At 40.4% G+C, this 25,566-nt stretch overlaps 2 protein-coding genes across 2 annotated transcripts in view; both read left to right on the top strand.

Moving 5' to 3' along the window:
• The window catches only part of HSF5 (heat shock transcription factor 5), a 44,981-nt gene extending 41,619 nt beyond the window's left edge, over positions 1-3,362 (top strand). The window contains exon 6 of the mRNA XM_066366435.1: positions 3,292-3,362. Coding sequence (XP_066222532.1) covers positions 3,292-3,362 — 71 coding nt within the window. The remainder of the gene's footprint in view (positions 1-3,291) is intronic.
• A 4,685-nt stretch (positions 3,363-8,047) lies between these two features.
• The window catches only part of RNF43 (ring finger protein 43), a 72,460-nt gene continuing 54,941 nt past the window's right edge, over positions 8,048-25,566 (top strand). The window contains exons 1-2 of the mRNA XM_066364663.1: positions 8,048-8,600; positions 9,656-10,288. Of these exons, the coding sequence (XP_066220760.1) occupies positions 10,037-10,288 (252 nt within the window). The 5' untranslated portion in view covers positions 8,048-8,600; positions 9,656-10,036. The remainder of the gene's footprint in view (positions 8,601-9,655; positions 10,289-25,566) is intronic.

Here is a 25,566-nt window from a genome sequence, read left to right as displayed (position 1 = left end):
TCCCCAACCCCCGGGCCACGGACTGGTACCAGTCTGTGGGCCATTTGGTACTGGTCCTCAGAGAAAGAATAAATAACATGAAACATTGTCAGAATAACAAATTTAAATACAGCCTGAATAATGAGGACATGCTTGTTCCTCCTTTAACTTAGCCCAATAAATATCGTAAGTTTGACAATTATATTTAAAAATACCACAGTTTTTACGCTGGTCGCATAATTTTATTTTGTGCATTTATCCATCCCACCCTAAAGGCCGGTCCGTGAAAGTATTTTCTGACATTAAACCGGTCCATGGCCCAAAAAAGGTTGGGGACCACTGGCTTAGAGGGTCTTACCCCCAGTATCTATTTACTCCTCAGCATTAATTAGATGGCCTTATAATAACACATTTTAGTTCCTTGGAAAAAATGTGCTATATATATCAACATTATCATTATTATCACTATTATTTAGATGGTAAAAAAGCCATTTTTGTGATGAAATATACATAAAAAATTTACCATATTCATTTTTAAGTGTATATTTCAATAGTGATAACACATTCACATTGTTGTACTACTATCACCATCTCCAGACCCTTTTTCATCTTCTCAAACTGAAACTCCAGGTCCATTACACATAACTCCCTTCCCTGCAGCCTTGGTGACCAACCACAACTCTACTTTCTATCTCTATAAATCTGACGACTCCTGGGACCTCATATAGAAATCATACAGGATTTGGCTTTCTGTGACTGACTTATTTCAATTAGTGCATGCCTTCAAGATTCGCTCATGTTGTAGCATGTGTCAGGATTTCTTTCCTTTTTAAGGTTGAATAATATTCCATTGTATGTACATACAGTGTATAGCATGTAGTATATACCTGTGGTGGAATATTAGTGTTTATCCATTCATCCATCGATGGACTTGGATTGCTTCCACCTCTTGTCTATTGTGAATCATTTTGCTGTGATCATGGATGTGCCAGAAGCCAGTTTTATTTTATTTTTTTGTTGTTGCAATCGTGAAGGGGATTATTCTTTTGAGTTCATTCTCAAATGTTTCATTGTTGGCATATAGAAAGGCTATTGACTTTTTTTTTTAATGTTATTTATTTATTTATTTTAGAGAGGAGAGAGAGAGAGAGAAGGGGGGAGGAGCAGGAAACAACTCCCATATGTGCCTTGACCAGGCAGCTCCAGGGTTTCGAACTGGCAACCTCAGTGTTTCCAGGTCGACACTTGATCCACTACGCCACCACAGGTCAGGAAGAAGCCAATTTTAAGTGATAAACTGATGGTCTGTTCTCCCTTAAGATGCTCGTCTGGAATTGCTTGGTCTTTGTGGGTAGATGTTGGTGGAGTGCACCAGATGCGCAAGTACGTGCCCGTGGTGACTGGTCTTTTTACACAATATGGCAGAAATTAGATATTGCTTTCTAGATTTGCTCAAAGGTGGTAGTGAGTTATTTTATTGAATCTGCTTTCTCGCTCAAGCTGTGGATCAATCCCACAGAAGCTGTGTTTTACTAACATAGTGACAAGAGTCTCTGTCTAGAATGAAAAGATTCATGCTGTATAGTTAAATCTAACTCTGAAATGCCGCTAGGGCAAAATTGTAAGTTTCAAAACCAACCTAAAAAGGCGGGCAAAATTGTAAGCTTCAAAACCAACCTAAAAAGGCTCCTGTATATATTACGACTTTAGAAGTCATATGAACTAATTAGATCCAACCTAGAAGCCTCATTAGCATCCTTTTATTTCTGTCTGTGTTACTCAGATAAGCCATTTAGTCTACTTCTGTATACAATCTTAGCTTTTTGTGTTACGGAACCTTGTACCTGAACTGGAAGCTTCCTTTTTTTATTAGTTTATTTTAGTTTTTTACTCCTTTCCATTCTTTTTTTTTAATTTTTATTTTTTTATCTTTATTCTGAAGCTGGAAACGGGGAGAGACAGCCAGACAGACTCCCGCATGCGCCCGACCGGGATCCACCCGGCACGGCCACCAGGGGCGAGGCTCTGCCCCTCCGGGGCGTCGCTCTGCCGTGACCAGAGCCACTCCAGCGCCGGGGCAGAGGCCAAGGAGCCATCCCCAGCGCCCGGGCCATCCCCGCTCAAATGGAGCCCCTGCCGTGGGAGGGGAAGAGAGAGACAGAGAAGAAGGAGGGGGAGGGGGCGGAGAAGCAAACGGGCACCTCTCCTATGTGCCCTGGCCGGGAATCGAACCCTGGTCCCCCGCACGCCAGACCAACGCTCCACCGCTGAGCCAACCGGCCAGGGCCTACTCCTTTCCATTCTTAATGAACCACTCTTTGTCTCTTGATGTCTGGAAGGGTATTGTTTTCTTTTGTTTGTTTCTTTTTTCTTTTAGGTGAGGGGAAGAGGGAAGATAGGCAGACTCCAGCATGCACCTCCACCATGACCTCGACCATGATGGGGATCCACCCAGCAACCCCATCAAGAGCTATTTTTAGCACTTTAGGCTGATACACTCCAAAGGAGCTATCCTTAGCACCAGGAGCTATGCTCCAAACCAATCAAGCTACTGGCTGTGGGAGGGAAAGAGGGAGAGAAGGGAGAGAGGGAGAGGGAGAAAGAGAGAAGCAGATGGTTGCTTCTCCTGTGAGTCCTGACTGGGGATTGAACCCAGGACGTCTTATCCCGGACCAGCCCTCTGTCCACTGAGTTACTGGCCAGGGCCTGCTTTCTTTTTACAGATAGTTCAGATAGATGTTTTATAAGAAATCCACTATGTTAGTAAGTGAAAAAGTTATAGGGGCACACAACTTTGAAAAAGTAGTGATCACTTGTTTTAATATTGTATTGTATTTTTCTTCCCATTGGTTTGAGAGAGAGAGAGCGAGGCAAGGAGGGAAGGAAGAGAGAGAGGCATCAACTTGTTCTTTTCACTTAGTTCTATTTTAGTTTAACACTGTATTTCTGAAGGCATTTTTACATATTTCCACAACCCACCCACCGATTCTTACAGCATCAAAGAATGAATTTTCATGTGTATTTTTCACCTGCTCCCTTTGACACTTATCCTTAATCTTTCATTTATAATACAAAGCATTGTATATAAGTGAAACAGGCTTGGCCACATCACTGAAGGGCTAGAGACTTTCAACTCTGCTGGTCTTGTTGGGTTAGTAAGCAGGCTGCATCTGTGCGCCCTAAAAGGGAGCATCTGATGAGACAATGGTTTTAGAAATATGAGCAGCTCGTTCTTCTTGTCTGAAGACTTGTCTGTCAGATTCTACAGTCTGAGGGGCTGTGAGTGAGTAAACAAACCTTCTTTCTTTCCAGATCTCCATCTGCTGGTGGACGTGGCCTGCAAGCAAGAGCACTTTCCAAAGGAGGAAGAGTTAAAAGAGTGAGGGATGGATGACAAATGGGATATTGTGCACTAGCTGTGGCTGGAAGCAGACTAGCCTTGCACATAACACACTGTTGGGATTTTTTCAGTTCTGTTCAGGAAACATATTTTTGTTCTGTTTAGAATTTTATTCATTGGAAATTGGGAATTTGGTGTTTACTACCCTGTTCAGTTCAGATTGTTTACCTTGACAAACTACTATACATCTAGCAGCCTTTTTTTTTTTTTTTTTTTTTTTTGCTGCCCAGATCCCTTTCAAATGAAAAGTCCTGGCCTTCTGTTACAGCCAAGAAGCATCTACAAACTGCTGCATCTATGGTACTGGAAAATAATCTGTGTGTGCTGTGTGCTGATTTGTCATCTTGCCACTCAAATTATGGTCAGCACAACTCCAGTGGGGACTTGATCTGTTTCAAATCACAGTGTGATTCTTTTAGAGAAGATTGTGTGAGAAACAAAGGCATGTAAGGTCACCAAGATCACAGGTCTAAATGGTTCGGGAATTCCAGGGAAGAAACTCTGGGAAAGAGCTAATTTTCTAAGTGATTAACCAGGAAATGCTCTTCACTTCCTAACCCAGCATTCTGTTTCAAGAGCAAGGCATCCGGACTGGGACCATCCATCACACTTAACAACTCCTAATTCTTTTATATTAATGGGAGCATTCTTCTATTTTCATATTTTTCTTTAATTTTAATGATACATTATTATAAATAAGGCTTTGTTATATATCACTAATTTAAATGTCTTCTAAAGAAAAGTGTTTAACTTGCTAAATATACTTATAAATGCTGGTAGATTTAAAGGTTTAAAGTTTTATATCTTTATTAATATTGCAGGATAGAAGGATAAAGGATGTATGTGTAATATTTTTACTTTGAGGGGAAGTATACAATGTGTGAACAAAAACATTAAGAGATTTTAACACAGTGCTTTCTTATTTTAGATTTTTACACTCAGTAAGTATACATTCTCATCTGTATAGGGTATATGTGAAAATTTTGGTAGAAACTGATTAGTAGTCATTTAACAGAAGCTTTAGCACCAATATTTTTAATAGTTTATATCTGATTTCGCTTCTGAGAAAATATTGGATAATGGGATAGACTATAACATTTTTATCTTATCTCCTCTGTAGGATTATAAACTCGAGGAGTAGGATTGTGGCACTGGTTTTCAGAGAGTAGCTTGGTTGTCCACTTCCTGTGGTTGGTCCCTCATTTGCTCAGACCAGGACAGCAAGAAACTTTCTGATTTAAATTAAGTTTTCCTAATAAGCACTGCAGAAACAAATGGAAAGCCTAGGAATATGAAAGTAATTAAAAAGAAAGGCACTTAGCAATATGATAGAAGTACTATGGTAGCATTGTGGGTATAACGATTCAGTAAATTGCACTGTGCCTTCCCAGTGATGTCAAACCCTACAACTGTTACAAAGATAATTTTTTAGAAAAAGATGAGCTCTGCATTGGTGACTCAGTTTAGATATGAAAGTAGGTTCTGAAAAGTGACCTGTTTGGTTCACCTGATTCTACTGGTTGATGCCCATGGGATGGGCATTTGTTCGTCTTAGCAAGGTTTAAAAGACGAACAGATTATCAAGAGGCCTACATCTTTTGACCAGACTGTGTCTTTTGGCAGAGTATGTGAAGAGGAGGCCCAATTTCCAAATGAAGGAACTTTGTTTTTTCTCTGTCATGTTGAAAGGTGATATACCATGGTGATATTTCTTCCCTTTTAAATATATCTTTCTTCGCTTTGTATGTTAAAGAGATAATATCTTCTGAGGAACATGTGTCAAGTAGGAACCTTAGCATGGATTTGGTTTCAGTTGTTTTTTAAGGCTTAATGAATGAAATGGTCTTTATCAGCTTTCCAAAGTTGTTTTAAAATATATGAATACAGCAGAGGAAGGAGCTAGCTCTCCTGCTGTGCTCACATGCCTGCTGCCTATCAGCTAAAGCGATCATCACTGACTTGAGTAAAAGGGAAAAAGATAAATGAAATCTTTGTGTGAATTAGCCAGTCAGGTCTGACACATACTAACAAGGTTCCTGACTAGCACTTCAGTGTTTCAAAGCCTTAAGCATGATAAATTTCAGTCAGCAATAAAGTGAACATTTCAATTTGACTTGTCTTGCTTGTATTTACTGTTTAGTTGAGTATTAGAAACCTCGGTCATTTTGACTATTGATCATAATAGTAATGTTTAAAAGAGAATGTACTGTTTTTTAAAGAATCGACTTTTTAAGAGAATATGTCCTAACTTTTTAATTTTCTAACTTGCACTTGAATAGAGATTATATTTTTTAAATGCCATTAAGGTTAAGGACAATTCTTAAACCTGTTTATAGAAGCCTAGTTTTTTGGAATAGGATGCACGGTCTTCAAACGTTAGTCAATCCAGATGAGAAAGTGGGTCCTGAAGGATGACCTGTCTCCTGTGTAGGAGCACATGGTAGTATCAGGGAGAAGGCATTTCATTACCATGGTGATAGCATCTTTGTGACATCGCTGTGGAAGCTGAGGCAGACCAACCCCTGAGAGATAACTCCCAAACTTTAAAGCCGAGAATAATTTCCCGTGCTTGTCCATTCTAGTGACCTAAGCAAACACAGTGTATCAGTGAACTAAACCACCCAGAGCCATTTGGTTTGGTCCTTAGTATCTCAGGGTACCCAGGTTCAGAAGATCATCATCAGTCCCAGATCCTGGAGTTTCTTTAAGGTAGGGTAACCACATTTATGTTTTTTTCCTTCTTTCAGCTAAATGTGTGTATTAACACTTAGGTTTGATTTTCTTAATTCCTTTGCAAGATTCAAGCAGGAATAAGTGAAGCAAAGTCCTTTAGTAACTTACTTTTTGTTTAGTTTAACTTTTAATATATTTTTGTATATATCATATAATGTATATTTTGCATTATTTATGCTGTACATAGCAAAAATAAAATAAAAATATAAAACCATAAAATATTTTAAAAGTTCTTTCCAGAAGAATTAGATCTATTTCTAATCTGTTTTTGTTGTTGTTTTTGGGTTTGGTGTGTGTGTGTGTGTGTGTGTGTATGTGTGTGTGTGTGTGTGTTGTGAGAGAGAAGAGAGAGAAAGACAGGAAGGGAGAGAGATGAGAAGCATCAACTTGTAGTTGCGGCATTTTAGTTGTTCATTCATTGCCTCTTATATGTGCCTCGACTGGGGGGGACTCAAGCCAAGCCAGTGACCATGGGATCATATTGATGATCCCACTCTCCAGCCAGAGACCCCACCATGCTCAAGCTGGTGAGCCCATGCTGAAGCCGAATGAACCTGTGCTCAAGCTGGCGACCTTGGGGTTTCAAACTTGGACCTCAGTATCCCAGGCTGACGCTCTATCCACTGTGCCACCATCAGTCAGGCTATTTCTGTTCTTTTGAAAGGAGCTATAAGAAGTCTCTGCTTGCAATATATTCTTAGTGTTTAACCAATAAAGAAAATGTGCTAAGTTAAGAATTTACATTAGAATTTATCTCTTTACGTTAGTTGTTAAGCCTAAAATATCAAAACCATTCTTATAAGCCTTTAGGGGAAAAAAGCTCAAGGTGAATAGCACTAGTAATTTTTCCCTGGTCAGGGCACATACAGAAACAGTTCTTGTCTCTCTTTCTCTCTTCTTTCCTCTCTCGCTAAATCAAATAAAAGTTAATAAAAAATTTTAAAAGTGTACAGTTCAATAGTGTTAATCACATTCCCATTATTATACAGTTGTACAATCTGGAAAGATTATTGGTAGCAGGTCAAACAATTGTCAAGCCATAGTTAAATACAATCTGGTGAATTTAAAAATTCAAATTTTAGAAACATTAGAAATGCATTATTTCAAATGACGAGGTTACTAGAAGGGTTATAGTTCATGAATGTGGTCGTGAGCTAAAAATTAGTTTTCTTTTTGCCTACATTCTTCTCATTAGGCATATTTATTTCCCCCTGTGCTTGCATTTATGACATAGACTTCCCTGCAGTCTTACATTGAGGGTATAGGTCTTCTCACACAGGTGTGAGAAGACATGAACATTCCAGCCCTCTGACATCACCCTGATCTAAAAGCTTTACACAGAAGCACAATTTAGAAAAGAGCCATTGCATTTAAATCAGTAAGAGCTGAAGAAAAACTATGCATGAAATAGAGTCCTTACCAGGGTAGTAGACATAAGGGCAATAAATCAGTAAGTACCAGAGCACAGGATCACTTTATTCTGGCTTGGTGCCATTTGTAGACACTAAAACCCGGAAGGAGCAGAAATCTCTTTGAACTTATATTTGCAAAACCCTGTGCCTATTCTTTTTATCTTCTGGGTTTCCTTTATTTATTTTTTCTCTTTATTTCCTCATACCATCATGCTCTCTTAGGTGCAGAATCTGCTTAGATATCTGTTTGAGGGGCCCTGATTTACATGGGGTAGCTGGCTGGCTTACCCAGAGATAGGAATGGAGGACTGAGTTGGATGCAATTTGGATGTGGCTCGATAGAGGGAGTAGAGGAGCTGAGAGAAGACAGAGCGAAAGAACGTGTCTGGTTTGGTGTGCGCGCCCAAGCCGGAGCCCTGGCTGGCCGGGAGGAGGAGGGGCAGGCTGGGGGTGGTTGCCTCTAGCTGCTCCACCCTCACTTTGTGTCAGCAGGTAGAGAGCGTGATTGCAGTCTCAGGGGAGGGAGGCCGAGCTAGAACACCAATTACAAACCACAGGCTTCCTCCTCTAGGGGGTTGATCCAGAATTGTCTTTCTGGAAGGGAAGCACTCGAGTCCTTCCGAACTTTCCAAGTCCATCCATGATTCAGAGATACTGCCTTCTCTCTCTGGGATTTTTTCTGTGTTCCTGATAGTGAATTGTTGCTTTGCTTCTTGTCTCTGTCAAGATTTGATCATTTTATACGCTGTTCGGGGAGAAAAAGAACTTTTGTTAGAAAGGAGATTTCAGAAATGACTTTGGATCCTCTCTAAGTGTTTTTAGAGTTCTTGGGGACAGTAGCTCTAACCCTGGAGTAAGATTCTGCCTTTGACCTGCATGGATTGTTTTCTCAGGCTGCGGAATTCCTCGGCACCTACCTGCAGTGTGGGGCACTTGGTTTGGTTGCAGAGTAAGAAGGTGGAAGAATGAGCTGTACTTGGTTAAACAGTTGAAATCTTTTTTTGAGCAGGATCTCTAAAAGCATAATTGAATTTGTTACACCCCCGTGGATTCCAGTGGGCCCTACAGCGCAACAGGTTTGCAGATTTCTTTTGAAATTCTTGTTTTGTTTTTGTTTTTTTCTCCCTCTGCCTCAGCAAAAGAAAGAATCTGTAGAACGGGTTCATGTTCAATTGCTTGGCTTTTCAGCACTTATTCTGAAGACTTTATAAGATTTTTAAAATTTGACCTCTGAACACAGTGGGCTTTGTAGTTGAAGTGTATTTATGTTTCTTTAAGGGTGCTCATTTTAACATCTTAGAATCTAAGGTTTTGTTTGTACAAAGATCCAGATTCTGAGGTGGGCCTAGAAACAGCACAGACACCCTCCTCAGCCTTTTTACTTTTTCAGGGTCTTCTTAGAGCCTGTAGACTAATCACCTCCCTAACCCCCCCTATCTTTTGCACCCCACCCCCTCAAGGAATTTGAAAACGTGTTAGGAATAGTCCTTTGTTTTACTTAAGAACTGAGAAAATTACAGATTATAAAATCGGGGTAATAAAGCAGTTTCTAAAACACCTCATGGGAAATCCAAGTGTTGGGCATTCTCAAGCAGGAGAATAAAAGCTGGAATCCTTCAGAGAGGAAGAAAAGTAAAGATAGAGAGACAGTTTTTAACTGGGAAAAATAAGTGGAAAGCTAACCCTTTCAGATGTTTTCCTAATTTGAAAGTTGGGAAAGGTTGCGATGCTCAGGGTTATCCTGTAATATGTAAAGACATAAATTACCACCTGATTTATGGGCAAATTTAGGTAGAACATTTAATAATTATAGTATATTTTAAGTTCTTAAAAAATATCAATTCAATGGGCCTAGAACTTTGGCCACATTGAAATAGTTTAATGTGTAAACGTTTATGAATACATTGCTGTAGCATCTTTGGACATCTCTCAAGGTGTGACCTGAAATGTTGTTCCCTATCCTTCCTCATTTAAAAGGAAAACTCTCCTGTGATCATTAGCCTTTTACCATTGACAAATTATGTGGCTTATAAAGGGCCATCTCTTTTCTGAGCTGGAGTTCTCTCTCACCTTCAATGCATGGCCTTAGTTGTTTACTTTGCCTTGTTTTGTTCATTAACATTGGGTTTAGTGGCTCGACAACTTGATGCATATGGAAGACCAGCACCAAGTGATCTGACATAATAAAAATTCAGGATGTGACATTCAACATCAAGCAAAGCGGGAGACTCCGAAGAGAAGTGGTGATACCTTTACTAATACCAGCGAAGATGGGAGAAGAGGACATGCCAGCCACAGAAGTGGGCTGAAAACACCCTCTGTCCCCCCGGTCCGGAATGCTACCTGTTCTTGGGAATATACTGTAGAGAAAGGACAGGCCCAAACTCTGCAATGGGTTTCTGAAACTGCAGCCTAAGTTCTTCCTTCATGTGTCTGGATCTGAGAACCTGCGTTTGGTGTGAGCCGGTGGAAGCAGTATGCATGGCCAAAGAGCATTGCCGCAGCTGGTAGCATGAGTGGCGGCCACCAGCTGCAGCTGCCTGCCCTCTGGCCCTGGCTGCTGATGGCTACCCTGCAGGCAGGCTTCGGACGCACCGGACTGGTACTGGCAGCGGCGGTGGAGTCTGAAAGATCAGCAGAGCAGAAAGCTATTATCAGAGTGATCCCCTTGAAAATGGACCCTACAGGAAAACTGAACCTCACTTTGGAAGGTGTGTTTGCCGGTGTTGCCGAAATAACTCCAGCAGAAGGAAAACTAATGCAGGTAAGGATACCTTTATTATACTTCCTTTCCATCTGTTTTAAATATCCCTTTTTTCTTTTGTTTCCCAAGCCAAATACTATTCAAGGGGCTTCTGTTGCTTAGCTTTTTATTTGTCTCATCTTTTAGGGCTGTTACCTTGTTGGCATTCTAATGTGAATTTTTATTTTGTACTCGAGAAGAAACCTATAAATCCTGCATTTTAGAAGCTTCTTGGCTTATTTTTAGCTCTGGTATTACATTGCCTTTTTAGATACACATAGTAAGTAAGGCCTTTTGCAAGTGATATATTCTAGACACAATTTTTTGATAGGTGAAATGTATGGGCTTGTATTTAATTATGGACTGTACTTTATATCCTGTTTAAATTTGAAGTGAGCACGAAGGAGGCTGATTTTAATGGTCAGTAGCACCCTGAAATTCTAGAATGCCCTTGGAGCATATTTGATCACTATGTCACTTTCAAAATTCAGTCAAGCTTGAATGCTATTGCTGGCTTTAGACCACGTGTGGCACCCTCTTGTTAAGCCCAAAATGGAGAGGACTGGATTACAAAATGGACACGAGGTGTAAACTTGCCTCCTTGATCACTTTGGTCCTATCTGCACATAATTATATTATTTTCAAAATTTTCAAATTTAACCTGGTTTTTATTGACCCACTGAGTTTTTCAGACACAGTTTCAGACCAGGTGGTGATTTTGCCTATAACTCATTCATAACCGATTCTGTGTTGAATTTATGAACTGACTGGGGTCAGAGCATTTCACAGGTGAATTTGCTCTTTCCTCATGGTGAAGAGAGAGCCGACAGGGCTGTGTACCTTTCCACTGTGGCCTTTCAGTGTCTTAGTCCACAAAGTCCTGTTCTTTATTGATCACATTTTATGCTATGAAAGGGCTCTTCTTGCTGTAGCTCTTGGGCATAGGTTAAAATGTTGTTAAATATGATTTATCTCAGCATCCAAGCTCAGATTTTTATTTTAGGATATGAACAAAACCCAAGTATTGTATGAGTTTATATTCTGGTCCACTTTGAAAAAGAAGAGAAGAAAATTTAACAAATTATAGAATTCTCCTTTCCAAACGTGGGTTTCTATATATATGATTTAGTGGTTTTTCGTGATTACTTTTTAGGCAATATTTTGAAGCTGGGATAGTGAAGGGGAAGAAGAAGTGGTTGAAATGGAAGGCCTCGCTATTTAGAAAAATAAACAGGGAAAGAGACTGTATCTGGAAAAAACTGAAGAACTTTTGGATAAGGGTTGAATCATTTCATTTGAACCCTAGGATGGATGGAATTAGGAACATTTAAAAACTGAAACATAAATCATTTTGAATACAACAATTGCAAAGGAAACTTCCTTCCTGGCTTTCCCTTGTTAACACCCTGAATCATGAGGAATGTGCTCCATTTTCATTTTTCACTCTAAGCTATTTTACTCTAGAACCATACTTTGGTCTCAGGTCTTTGGGAGCCGTTCTAAGCTTTGTGCCTTCTTAACGTCCCACGGCAGCGGCATGTCCAGCAGGTTAGTTATATACTGCATAAACTCGTGTCCTTTTTATCTTAAATTTTTTGTCTTCTCTCATAAAGCTCTACATCAAGTTTCTGTGTGTTCATAAAGGAGAAGGTGTATCAGAGACACTATCTGGCATTCTCTTTGCCAGTCATGATTTTGTCAATCATTATATCTTCTCTCATTTTGCCCTTTTCCTCACTCTGGTAAAATTTGTTAAATTTTTTTAGCTGTTAATGTTGAGCCTATTAGTATACTTTAAGTACTGGCTATTTTGTGAAGAGGAATTTCACTGTGTCTGTTACTTAGCAAGGCCTTGCAGGCTTTGTGCTAGATTCACAGTTTGCATGATTGCAATTTTCAGTCTTTCTTTACCTTTTTATGTCCACATAAGCTTCTTCTAGGTCCACAATAAATTTGTCAACTGGCCTAGTTTAGTCTGGAGACTTTCAGTATTGCTCCTGGTTTATTGTCTACGAATCAGTTTTTAACCTACAATGGTTACTCAATTTTCTTAATAGTCTCTTAGGAGAGAATTATTTTTGAACAGCAAAAACAACCTTTTGAATGATAAGCTTCAGTTTTTCTTTATTCATTGTTTGATTAACTCTTTCAAAGAACTCTCGTATGTTGGGGACACACGGTTTTACAGTTCTAGAACCCACGCTGTTCACTTCTTATCAGATCACACTGCACTCAGGTCTACTCAGCTGTGGTTAACCAAGCCTTTCATTTAACCGAAGGTCTGTTTGTATCTCCTAGAGGTGTGCTTTGCTCTACTTTAGCTGTCCTGGTGGATAGGTGTACTCTGGTGCCACAGATCTAGAGGGCTCTTGTCTGTTGGCCTTGAGGAATTTTGGATAAGTCTATGTAACTCTATCTATGAATGAATTATTCCAGCTGCCTGTTAAGCTAGATTGTCTCTGAAGATGCAGTCAGGTCTTTGTAAAACTGGGGGGGTGGGGGAGGCGGTGTTATGGATTGGGAAATGTAAAGGCATGAAAACAGTGATTTTAAAAAATAATAACCTTATTGTGGTTTCTGGAATTCTCTGGGAGTTTCAGAAACTCTTAACATTTTGCTCAATGGATTCAAGGTATGTAGTTTCATAAGGAACAAATCAACTAGATTTTCACTTGTATTACAATTTTAATATTTCTTAGACAATCAAAGACACACATCCCTTGACAGTATGCCCCCAATTTGTTTAATAATAAGATGGACCATAGAATTGTCTTTAAAATAATGTTGCTTGTTTCAATATCATCTGATAGCTGTGCAAATGAGGATGTTAAAGGCCAGGCCTTGGTGAATTTTTGCCCTGATTCTTATACCTCACTTTTTGTGCTTAGTTTCTTTTTACCACAGTAATAATACATTTTACAAATGAAACTAGACCACCTTCTAGCTTCTTTTTAGTTTTCCCATTGATTTGAGAGAGAGAAAGAGAGAGAGAAGCATCAACTCACCGTTCCACTTGGTTGTGTGCTTATTGATTGCTTCTGGTGTGTGCCCTGACCAGGAGTGGAACCTGTGACCGCAGTGCACCTGGGCCGATGCTTTATCCATTGAGCAACACGGCCAGGGCTATGAGATATGTTTAAAAATTTAAATTGTAATATTCTTTTTATAGTACTAGAAGAAAAAGTAGAGGAAGGAATGTTGCTTTTGCTATATTCTTCCATTTCAAAACTCCCCATCTTAGCCCTAACCAAATCATAATGTTTTCCTTTCTTCTTTCCCCAGATGCTTCTCTGCATTACCGTATCATTCCACACCCCTGTGCCGTTGGCCAGTGTCTTAGGTTCGTCCTGCGTTTGCCACAATCTCTGCCTCTGCCTTTCTTCTCATTTCCTTCTACATTTTTGTCTGTTTCCACTTAATTTTTATATTTGGGATAACTTCCCTTCCACTGCTATTCTGGTCAGTATTTTCCTAACTAGCCATCAAAAATCCATGCCAAAAAGTACTTCTAACTCTGTGTAGTGATGGATGTTAACTGAACTTATTATGATAATTATTTCACAATATATACCTATATCAAGTTATGCTGTACACCTAAAACTAATACAATGTTATATGTCACTTATATCTCAATTAAAAGAGAGAGAGAGAGAGAGAGAGAATGGGAGACCAAAAAATCCATTTCAAGGAAACTTTCTAGATTTACTAAGTATGGAAGTGACGGATAAGGAAAACTAAATAACAGTGATCATAACTTATTACTGTTTTTATTTTCCATTTGAATACATTCTTCTCTTGGTTTCTACCATTGTTCATGGGAAATGTGCTAGAGCTTATGTATTGTAATTGTTCTATTTCCCGGTTTGTTTTCAATGTTTGTTTATATTATTGCTAGTAGTAGGGTTGCCACCACTTCTAAAAGTGATGTCTTATTTTCTTTCTCGATTTTTGTTCCTTATCACAAATGTTATTAGAGGGGACAACCCCAAGTTAATCTTTTCTTCTCAAAGCAAAAGAAACAGAGGATCTTAGTGTAGTGCAAGAGAGGTCACCAGGTCTTCAACCATCACACTCTTCCTGTTCAGCTGGTTGTCCTGGATTTTCTTAGACTTCAGGATAAAGTGATGCTCAAGATTAGAAAGCGCTGCCCTGAGGCTTCAGGCCTGCAGTGGGAGCTGCGGCAGTGAACACCTCCTAGACTAGACTAATTCCCCCTTGCGCGATGTCTCTGCCTGCCCCTTAATTTACCGATTAGTCAACATCTAGTTATCCTATCTTTGCATTTTCACTTTATTTGTAGTCAGGTCCTGAACTGAATAGTTTGGGGAGGGAAAGAAAACTTTATTATAAAGTTTTGGACAAAGTCAGAGAGATAATGCTATGTAGCAAAATGGTAGGTAACAAAGTGACTAAAGTGTGACTCAGGGGACTGACTCTGAGCTCTGACTCTGTCATTACGCAGTTGGGTGATGTGAGACAAAGTGGTTTTCACTTTCCTAGGCTTTAGATTTCGTATCTGTCAAGTGGAGGGATTGAAATAGAATAGTGAACCACAAACTTATGTTGTGAACTTTACAGGTATGAACTCACTGACTCTTCACAACAACTTCATGAGCGAAGTACAGTACTTTTATTTTTCACGTTTTTACAGCTAGGGAAACTGAGACTCAAACTGAATATCTGCCAAGGTCACGACCGTAACTAGTACGGGGCCTAGTTGGAACTTGAACCCCAGAGCGCAGGCTTTTCCAGCTCTGAAATTCCATACATCTAGGAATGCCATAGAGGCTTTGTGTAAATGACTAACTCCTGTCTATAGTAGAAAGGAATGACAATGATTGGTATTATTCTCTGAGATTGGTCCAGAAAACACAATATCCTACTAACTTCTGATAACCTCTGCATTTCTTGTACTCTCTGATTTGTGTTTCATATGCAAAGATATTTGAGAAGCAATATACCAGGCCTATGGTCAATTTCTAATAAAGAATGACATAATAGATTTTGAAACAGCATCCATTGAACCATCATTGTGCAAGTTAAGAGTTCCTTGGAAGCAGAGATTTCAAAGATTTTGTGATTTTGCTTTGAGGCCAGCCTTTAAAAGACGTATTAATATTCAGGGTGCAGTCAACTGCCAGTTATTTATGTTAATGGAGGTGCAGATAATCCAATTAATTTATAATTGACTTTGGAAACTAGTCAGAAGTGCATTATCAGATGTAGTTCCTCTGTGTGCACAAACAGTCGTGGGTGCCTGCCTCCTGCAGTGCCAGCTCTGAGCCTTCTTGACGTGGCTTTGTTGTTAGAGGCCTGGCACCCAGAGGACAGAAGGGAGCTGCAGAATATTGTTTTTAAGTTAAGAAGATATCTCTTTTATGAGTAGCCATCAAACGGACTTCTATATATAATAGTTTAATACTTCAAGTGGATTCCAGTGAAAGTTTTGGAAGTTCAAATTCATAAATCTCTGTGGTCAGTAGGAGGTAATGAATGAGCAGTTCCCTGGTTATTGTCCCTGTCAGTCTAGTTAGTGTCCACTTAGCTGATTCTGGGGCTATAAATTTCCATGGCTTTTGTAGTAAATGTGTGTGTGTGGGTGGGGGTAACTCTTTATCTAAAAATTAGCCATAGTTTATTTTTTATGCAGTATTAAGGATATTCCTGGGCTTGTGGTTAGTTTGATTTGTTTTCAATAGGTTTTGCCTTTATATGTTATTCAATGAAAAGTGTTTTCTTGGAACTTTTTTTTTTTTTTGCTTTTCTCTTTTATTTTTTTCAAAGTGCTAAGTAGAGTAAAGGAAAAAGATATTGTAAATCAGGCGTTCCCAAACTACGGCCCGCGGGCCGCATGTGGCCCCCTGAAACCATTTATACAGCTCCCGCTGCACTTCCGGAAAGGGGCACCTCTTTCACTGGTGGTCAGTGAGAGGAGCACTGTATGTGGCGGCCCCCCAACGGTCTGAGGGACAGTGAACTGGCCCCCTGTGTAAAAAGTTTGGGGACCCCTGTTGTAAATGATGAATATAGTATTATAAATGTACTGTCAGGAACCAGAATCATTAACAGGGTATTATTAGAGAAGAATGTGATAACAATGTTCCATTGAATTTATGTTTTCTTCCAAGAAGCTTAAAATGATTCACTAATATGTGCAAGCCAGGTAAGAACAGGTGATATTTACTTTATTTTACAGAAAAGAAAACATAGTGGGGAAGAGAAAACAAGTACATTGTCCAAGAACAAAGCTACACAGAGATGGTCCCGGGCTCTTTGTAGGCAAGAGATGAGTAATCCAATTTTTAGAATATCCAAGGCTGTGGCCTTCTCAGGGGTCACTTCTACCAAGTGAGAAACCTGAAAAGCTAAAAGATTGTCAGTGCCCGAGATCTCCTCTGTTTGGACCTACACGGCTCAGTGTGAAAATTCAGTCAGAAAACTATTGGGGAAGCGCTTTGCCAACTCCGGGTCTCAAAAAGCCCTGTGAGCCAGTGCCCTGGCCTGCATTCATTGTTCTTTTGAGAATTGTAATTAGAGTAAAAGTCAGCCTTTATAGTGAATGGTAGAGCTCTCCAGACGGCCTGCACCCTCACCTTTCCCCTCCCCTCCCCTCCCCTTCCCCCCCTCCCCTCCCCTCCCCCCCCTCTCCTCCCCTCTTCTCCCCCCCCAGCCACTCTGACCGCCTTGTTGTCCTTCAGCTGTCCTCCAATTAAACCAGGCAACTTCTACTGCAGGGCCTTTCTGCTTGCTGGTCCCACTTACACCCCAGTTACTGTCTCCTCTTAGTCTTTCAGATGTCACCCCAAGTGTCAAATGTACCTTCTCTGTGAGGCTTGTCTAGACCATCCTATTCCGAAGGACTCTTCCTATCTGCCCTCCCCAGTCGTGTCTCCTCCCCTGCTTTAGTTTCCTTTATAACCCCATCGCCACGGGACGTACTGTAGTGTGTTACTTCCGTAGTTGTCCGACTCCCCGTGTAGATTATGAGTTCTGTGAAAGCAGGGATTTTTGTCTCTAGTACAGAGCTATATTCTGGGGAATAGTGCCTTGGTGTATACTTAGTGACTTAGACACAGTAGGTACTCAATGAACATTTACTGAATGAATATAAGGAACGTGATGGTGCTAACTGATAGCTGAGAGATAACTTGAGGATGGAACAGCCTTATTTATCTCATCATACTTGAAGTGCACTATGAGGTGAGTTATTTTGAGCCTTGGGTTTGATATAGCATGCTCAATTCATTAACTGCTCTGTCCTACTGACAGTGTCTCCTTGATTGTTATTTCCAAATTATAAACAATATGTTTGAGGTGTTCTTTATACAGTATTTTTACATATTTTTTTCTTCTAGCAAGAGGGAGAGGAGGCCTGACCTGTGGTGGCGCAGTGGATAAAGCGTCAACCTGGAAACGCTGAGGTTGCCGGTTCAAAACCCTGGGCTTGCCTGGTCAAGGCACATATGGGAGTTGATGCTTCCTGCTCCTCCCCCCCCTCCCCTCTCTATAATGAATAAATAAAATCTTAAAAAAAAAAAAAGAGGGAGAGGAAAGGGGACAGGGGTGGGGGTAGGAGGGAGGGAGAGAGATGAGAAGCATCAACTTGTAGTTGTAGCACTTTAGTTCATAGATTGCTTCTCATACTTGCCTTTACTAGGGGCTCCAGCTGAGCCAGTGACCCCTTGCTCAAGCCAGTGACCTTGGGCTCAAGCCAGCGACCTTGGGCTTCAAGCCAGCGACCTTTGGGCTCAAGCTGTGACTATGGGATCGTGTTGATGATCCTAGGCTCAAGCTGGCGACCCCGCGTTCAAGCTGGATTGTGTTCAAGCCAGCAACCTCGGGATTTTGAATCTGGGACTTCATCATCCCAGGTCAACACTCTATTACTGTACCACCACCAGTCAGGCTAACAACATTTAATTTGGTTTAAGAGCTCAACCCTTGCTTTTTAGGAAATTTTGATTTTCCAAGAGAGATTTATTGGGGTACTGACTTTAAATCAGTAATAAATTATTGGCATATAGTATATCCAAAGAACCCCATCTTCTCAATCCTTAAGCTTGTGATTCCCAGTTCTTGTTTTGAGATATCCTAAAACAGTGCTTTTCAATCTTCTTTTTGTGTCACAGGCCCTCTTAGACTGTGATGAAAGTTATTGGCCATATGTACTTAACATACAATTTTGCATAAAGTCTCAGTGAGTTGAGAATCTTCGAGACATGTGTAGGAATCTAAGGATATAAGACTAAGAGCTGCTATCCTAGAATAATCCTAATTATTTCAAGAAATGAAACCAAATTCTCAAATTTGCTGTCAGTTTACTTAATTTAAAAGGTATTTGTGTACATTACTTGAAGTCAAACAGATATTATGATGCAATTATAAGAAGGTTAGTCTGAACTAAGATCACCTTAGATGTAAAAATTGGTATCTGACAAAGATCTGCTTATGTGTAGTAAAAAAAAAAGTGCTCTCCAAATGTTAAGCGAAACTGTACATCAATTTAAAAAATGCTTACAACTTACCTTATGGTGATTTCACTTAAAAGACTCATGCGAATAAAGACTATTTCACTAATATGTTTTGATATAAATAGAACAATTGTGACTGTGTCTATTTAGCTAGTAAATTGGGAGAACAGAAGCTATAAAACTAACTTTGGTTACTTTCAATCTCTGTGGTTTCTATTCTTTAAGCTCCATTGCTTTTCCTAAGGTAGGTTTCCTTGGGCTCTTAAGTTTCTTTTTTTTTTTTTTATTTCTGAAGCTGGAAACGGGGAGAGACAGTCAGACAGACTCCCACATGCGCCCGACTGGGATCCACCCGGCACGCCCACCAGGGGTGACGCTCTGCCCACCAGGGGGCGATGCTCTGCCCCTCCGGGTCGGGTCGTTGCCGCGACCAGAGCCATTCTAGCGCCTGGGGCAGAGGCCAAGGAGCCATCCCTAGTGCCTGGGGCAGAGGCCAAGGAGCCATCCCCAGCGCCCGGGCCATCTTTGCTCCAGTGGAGCCTTGGCTGCGGGAGGGGAAGAGAGAGACAGAGAGGAAGGAGGGGGTGGGGGTGGAAAAGCAAATGGGTGCTTCTCCTATGTGCCCTGGCTGGGAATCGAACCCGGGTCCCCCGCACGCCAGGCCGACGCTCTACCGCTGAGCCAACCGGCCAGGGCAGGCTCTTAAGTTTCTATATGCCATAATAGAAAACTTTGTATCTCTTTTTAAAGGTTTATTGTTGATTGCTGGTTTGTTTATATTTAAAGAATGGATAAGCTACTTTACAGCTGGTTTGTTTATATTTAAAGAATGGATAAGCTACTTTACATACTCTTATCTGAGTTCATGGATATATTTTGTTTTGGTTTGATACTTTTTATACATTACAGTTTGCGTATAATTTGCAAAGTCAGAAACATCAAAATAATTTCTTAGGTTTTTTTTTTTTAATTGTGAACACAAAGGCTCACATTTTTCCTGGAGATAGGAAATTAAATTCTGATCCCTGAATATAAAGCAGTGGTAATTGTTCCTTTGAGACCACTGTCTGTTTGTTTTAATCTAGAATACTTCCCTTATGATAGAAATCAATCACAATACAACTGTAACTTTAACAGCATTCAGTTATGTACCTAATAATTTCATCCATGCTATAATATACCAAAGGTGTACTATTGTTCATATATGAATATATAACAATTGAGAAATACTGTTGCTATTGTTATTTTGTAGAAACTTAGGATAAGACTGAAGGCCTTAAATCTTACTCCTACTAATCTTGCAGTTTCCTAAAAAATGATTACAGATTCCCATTACTCTCCCCCCTAACAATCTTGTGTATTATCCACTGTAAAAAAATCTTTTATGTGATTCAGGTTTCATGTTTTGTTTTTTTTTCATTTTTATATCTTTTATGTAGCAGTATATTGGTTATCAGACTTTAAAATTCTTGTGGTCAAGTATTTTTTATTTATTTATTTATTTATTTATTTTCTTGTGGTCAAGTATTTTTTAAAAAAACTTTGTGGCCTGACCAGGCGGTGGCATAGTGGATAGAGCATTGGACTGGATGCTGAGGACCCAGGTTTGAGATCCCGAGGTCGCCAGATTGAGCGTGGGCTCATCTGGTTTGAGCAAAAAGCCCACCAGCTTGAACCCAAGGTTGCTGGCTCCAGCAAGGGGTTACTCGGTCTGCTGAAGGCCCCTGGTCTAGGCACATATGAGAAAGCAATGAACAACTAAGGTGTGGCAATGAAAAACTGATGATTGATGCTTCTCCTCTCTCTCCGTTCCTGTCTGTCTGTCCCTGTCTATCCCTCTCTCTCTCTGAAAAAAAACACACAAAACTTTGTGAAAGACTTTATTGGTTGTGTACTGGAATTAAGTCCTATTTAGTTTTCATACTGAAGGTCAAATACTTTTGGGAGAGAGGGGAAGAGGGATAGGCTCTTCCATTTGTAAAATATAATCATCAAATTTCAAGCTAGAAGGAACACCTAATTTAGTCATTTCATTTTACAGAGGAAGAAACAGACTCAGAGGTGTTAGTGGTCTGCCAGTCAAAGAACTGTCAATCTCCTGCCGTATCTTACTGGCCACGATGTTCAGTAAACCCTGTTTATTTATTTAAATTGTTTTGGATCATGGCAGGGAGATTAGAAAGCAGATGTTGGCAGAGATTTTCCCCCTGAACATTCTATAAAGAAGATACTATAGACTGCCATAGGGTCTCTTTCCTCTTTGGTCCCTAGTCAATTAGAAGGCATACTTCACAACAGGTCAACAAATAACAAATGCCTCGCTGCAACTTAGTGTTACATTATGGGGTACATACGACATTTACTCTGCCGCAGAATCTCTGCACAGCAGTAGAGGCTCTTTATGAAGCGCAGGCTAGGAATCTTCCTGACTGCGGGAGCCGCACTGGGTTCTCTTGATGTCTTATGATGTGGGTCTCCTACTGGGGACCAGATGCTGTGGCAGGTCCTGTAGGAACACCGAGAACAGCATCCGAGCCTAGCCCAACTGAGGAGGGTCAGCTTAAACAGCAGAAGGCAGTCAGTCTGTGATGGGTGCCAAATGAGGGCGCAGGCATAGACACATTAGAATGCTGAGTTTCATTTTCTCAGGACTCATTCAAATAACTGGTAATTCTGTCTCAAGGAGTTAGTTCCCTGTAATTGAAGAAAGTACAAAAAATATAAAATTTTAACCCAGGCAACTTAAAGCTACAGGACAACTAAACCCAGTCATACTTTCTAATTTTCTCTATCAGTTAAATATTGGTTATAATATTGCCTGTATAAATATTTCTGTATGTGTAGTACTCATCTGTAGCATGTTTTTTAGAAGTATAAGAAACTAAACACCATGACTTTCTTTTCAAATTGCAAACTGAATTTCTATAATGTGTGAGAAGTTCCTGTTAAATTGTATTAAAATTAAAAAAGAAGGTTGAGCTATAAATACAATTTAACATATTGGAAATTCTGTTTGAATTGATAATCTCACATACTTGCCTTTAATTCTTCTGCATAGGGAAGAAGTAAATACTAAGACCATGTAGAATATAAAGATTATATGACTATCATCTTAATTTAGCAAAATTTGTTTTTAATACCAAGGTTTTTAAAAATTATTGAGGTTAGTCACTAGTATCTATTATTCCCATTCTCTGAAGTTTGTTGCTTTTAGTAAATATCAGGGATCTGAAGGACCGACTCAAGAGGATGTGCATTATCCGCTGTGCCAACAACAGGTTATTACTTGCTCTAAAATTAGTAAGCTGTATGGTATATGGTGTATATTTTTATCAGCCTTAGAGATTACGTGGATTTGGTTGTCCCCTTTGGATATGAAAAGTCCACAGGTGATTTATGTTCATTTTAAAAATAAAAGCAAGTCACTTAACCTTTCATCTGTTGGGGTAGAGTTGTGGGGTAACTACAGAATCTTTAAGATCCTTTCTTTATTTAAATATTTTAATTTTGGTGTTTTATTATTTTACGTTTTTATTGACTTTATGGAGGTGACACTGGTCAATAAAACTATAGGTTTCAGGTATACAGTTGTAGAATACATCATCTGTATAATTATTTATTTTTTTTTTTACAGAGAGAAGGAGTGAGTCAGAGAGAGGGATAGACAGGGACAGACAGACAGGAACGGAGAGAGATGAGAAGCATCAATCATTAGTTTTTCATTGCGTGTTGCAACACCTTAGTTGTTCATTGATTGCTTTCTCATATGTGCCTTGACCGCGGGCCTTCAGCAGACCAAGTAACCCCTTGCTGGAGCCAGCGACCTTGGGTCCAAGCTGGTGAGCTTTTGCTCAAACCAGATGAGCCTGCGCTCAAGCTGGCAACCTTGGGGGTCTTGAACCCGGGTCCTCTGCATCCCAGTCCGACGCTCATCCCAGTCCACTGTACCACCGCCTGGTCAGGCACATCTGTATAATTAATGTATTGTGTGTTCACCATCCCAACAGCTCTACACATTTAGAGTTTATGCTTATTCTGGAAATAGACTTAGTATACTAAAGGGATATGGGATGTGTAACTTGCTTATTTATTTCTTTTCCCTGACATGAAATTTGTTTGGTAGTTGGTACAAAAGAATCTGACCAAAGTCACACAGCAGGTTGTGGCAGACTAAGCACTGGACTCGGTAGTGCTCCTCCTGTTCCTCTGGCCCTGAACTGTCTTTACATTCGGTTAACACACAGAAGGCGTTTTTCTCTGGACTTTCATGTTTTAAACTAAAGTGTCTGTAGTGAATCGAGGGCCCTTATTCAGAATCCTTCAAGGCTGTCCCAATGGCCAGACCACGCTGCCTTCAGTCACCTCCATCTAAGTGAGTCTGAATCTTAGCAAAGGGCCACAGGAGTAGAAGAGGGGTGATGCATCGGACTTTAAAATACTTTGCGAGGTTGCTTTTAGAGATAAGCTGAATACTGGAAGTAAGACAGCTGGTAGATATGTGGGGCTGGGAGCTAGAGCCCCAGTGTGTGAGCATCTGGAGGTGTCTGGGAGGAGTGGAAATAGGGCTATCTGATTAGGAACTGTGCTTTGTTATTAAACCGTGACTCTCTGCATTGTGTGTCCCAGAGCTGAAAAGCTGCTGGCAAAAAAAAGAAGTGAAGGGCTGTTTGTTGCTGAGGGCCCTGAGGTAGACACCAGAGCGTCTTCTCGACTTCTCAGAGGCCCACACGGAGGCAGCTTGTATGGGCAGGCCCGCTCCTCAAAGGCCGGGAATCGGATTCTTTCCCCAGGGGGTTTCCAGCTAGTTTGCACTTCAGAAAAATTTTTTCTTTCTCCTGCTATTTACGCATTGCAAAGAATTTTCTTCCAGCCAAAGAAATGGTTTTATAATCAAAGATGCTTGTCCTTAGTTGTTGAACATCAAAGAAAGTTTGGAGGAGACTGGGGGGATTATGTGAACGCCTAGAATTGATTTCAAATGCAGACTTGCAACATTAGCAAGTCCCCGAAAGAATATGCTCATCTCAGAGCCAGGAGAGAGCCTGAGATGACTGAGTCTGTACTCTTCCCTAAGATACAACCGAGTTGAGTAGCTCTATCTGGATTTAACCCCTGTCTGTGTAGTTCCTGAGCTCCTTACTGGAAGAGGTACCCTCTTCTACCTGTTCTTAACACCTCACAGACTGGGAAACATCAGATTCTAATGATAAGCTTGAAACAACAATGACAAAAACACCTTTTTTAACCTTCACTACTTCAAGTCTTGGGGATTTCAGGTTTCTCCCTGGGCAGTTGATGATATCACCAGTGTTGGGGAGTCACATTCCCTGCATACCCTACTGTCTTTGAGGTATTGATGATGTCATTCTCTCCCACAAAGGAAAACCTCTGCACCCCGAGGGCCTGAACTCAGGTCTTGGCAAGTAAATGAAGGAGGAACTTACTTTTGGATTTAAACTGTTTGCTTGAGTCAGGTATAAAGAGGCACAACCACTCTAAGTACTAGCTTCATGGCTTCATCTCTGGGGCCTGAATAGACCATTTGTCATTTAGGGAGAACCAGGATTGCAACTTTAAGAAATTATTTACTGGGTAAGAACAATGATTCATTTAACATTTTAGTTCTTGCACTTTGGGACATTTATAGGACATTGTTCTCAGAGATTATGGCTCCTTCTTAAAGATCCTTCTCTGAACCCATGCATTTTCCCAAGCTTTTCTGGAACCTGTTTATAGATTATCCAATTTTCCTCCCTAGAGCAGATTAACAACAAGAATTAAGCAAAATAAAGTGATGGACAGGACAGATGCAGGCAGAATTATGCCCCAGGCAAAGTACATTCTTGTTATTTTAATCTTGGCTCTGTGATTATGAACAGAAGAAAGAATTTGCTCTAGAAGACTTCCAACCTCTTTCTATCCCTTCAGTCACGACCACAAAGTAGTGGTTGGAAATAGAATTCCAAGAACACCAAAAATGCTCAGTTTCCAATAGTGGCAGCTACACTGGCCCCACAAAGATACTTTGAGCACTCTTCCTCAGAGCCTTCCTTTGGTGTCCTTGTGGTGGCCAGGAGCCGATGCCATCAATCACAAAGGCTTGCTCAGAAGACAAACCTGGTACAACTGTCAGCTGTCTCGCTTTGCCACCAGCAACGGTCCTTCATATTTTCACTCTGTTCTGAACTAACCGTCTTTTTGATGAAATCATCAGCCCACCAAGTCTCACAAAATTTCAAATGCCCTAGGCCAGGGTTCAGGAACTTATGGCTCGCGAGCCAGATGTGGCTCCTTTGATGGCTGCATGTGGCTCGCAGACAAATCTTTAATAAAAATAATAATAACGTTAAAAATATAAAACATTCTCATGTATTACAACCCATTCATTTCCTACCGCTCATGTTCATGGCTGCGGGTGGCTGGAGCCAATCACATCTGTCCTCCGGGACAACACCAAATTTTTGTTGGATAATGCATAACATACACGAGTCGCTGTGAGGTCAGGAAGTAAACTTCCCTCCTTTTAATCAAGTAGTCAGCTAGCTAATTGCAGAAACTCTTTTGACGAAGAAGGTGGCTAAAAGAAAAAAAGATGAGGAGTATCGTACTTTTCAGCAGGAATGGACAGAGGAATTGGCCTTTGTGAAGAGAGCAGGTTCTGCAGTGTGTCTAATATGCAATGATAAAATTGCATCGATGAAACGGTCAAATATAAAGCGGCACTTCGACACACGCCATACTACATTTGCATCGAAATATCCAGCGGAAGACAGCTGGTAGAAAGCATGTCAAGAGCTACTGTGCAGAGTGCAAGCTAGTCAGCAGCAA

The sequence above is a fragment of the Saccopteryx leptura genome, chromosome 2, assembly GCF_036850995.1.
Source record: "Saccopteryx leptura isolate mSacLep1 chromosome 2, mSacLep1_pri_phased_curated, whole genome shotgun sequence".
Lineage (NCBI taxonomy): Eukaryota > Metazoa > Chordata > Mammalia > Chiroptera > Emballonuridae > Saccopteryx > Saccopteryx leptura.
This window is presented reverse-complemented; position numbering and strand designations above follow the sequence as displayed.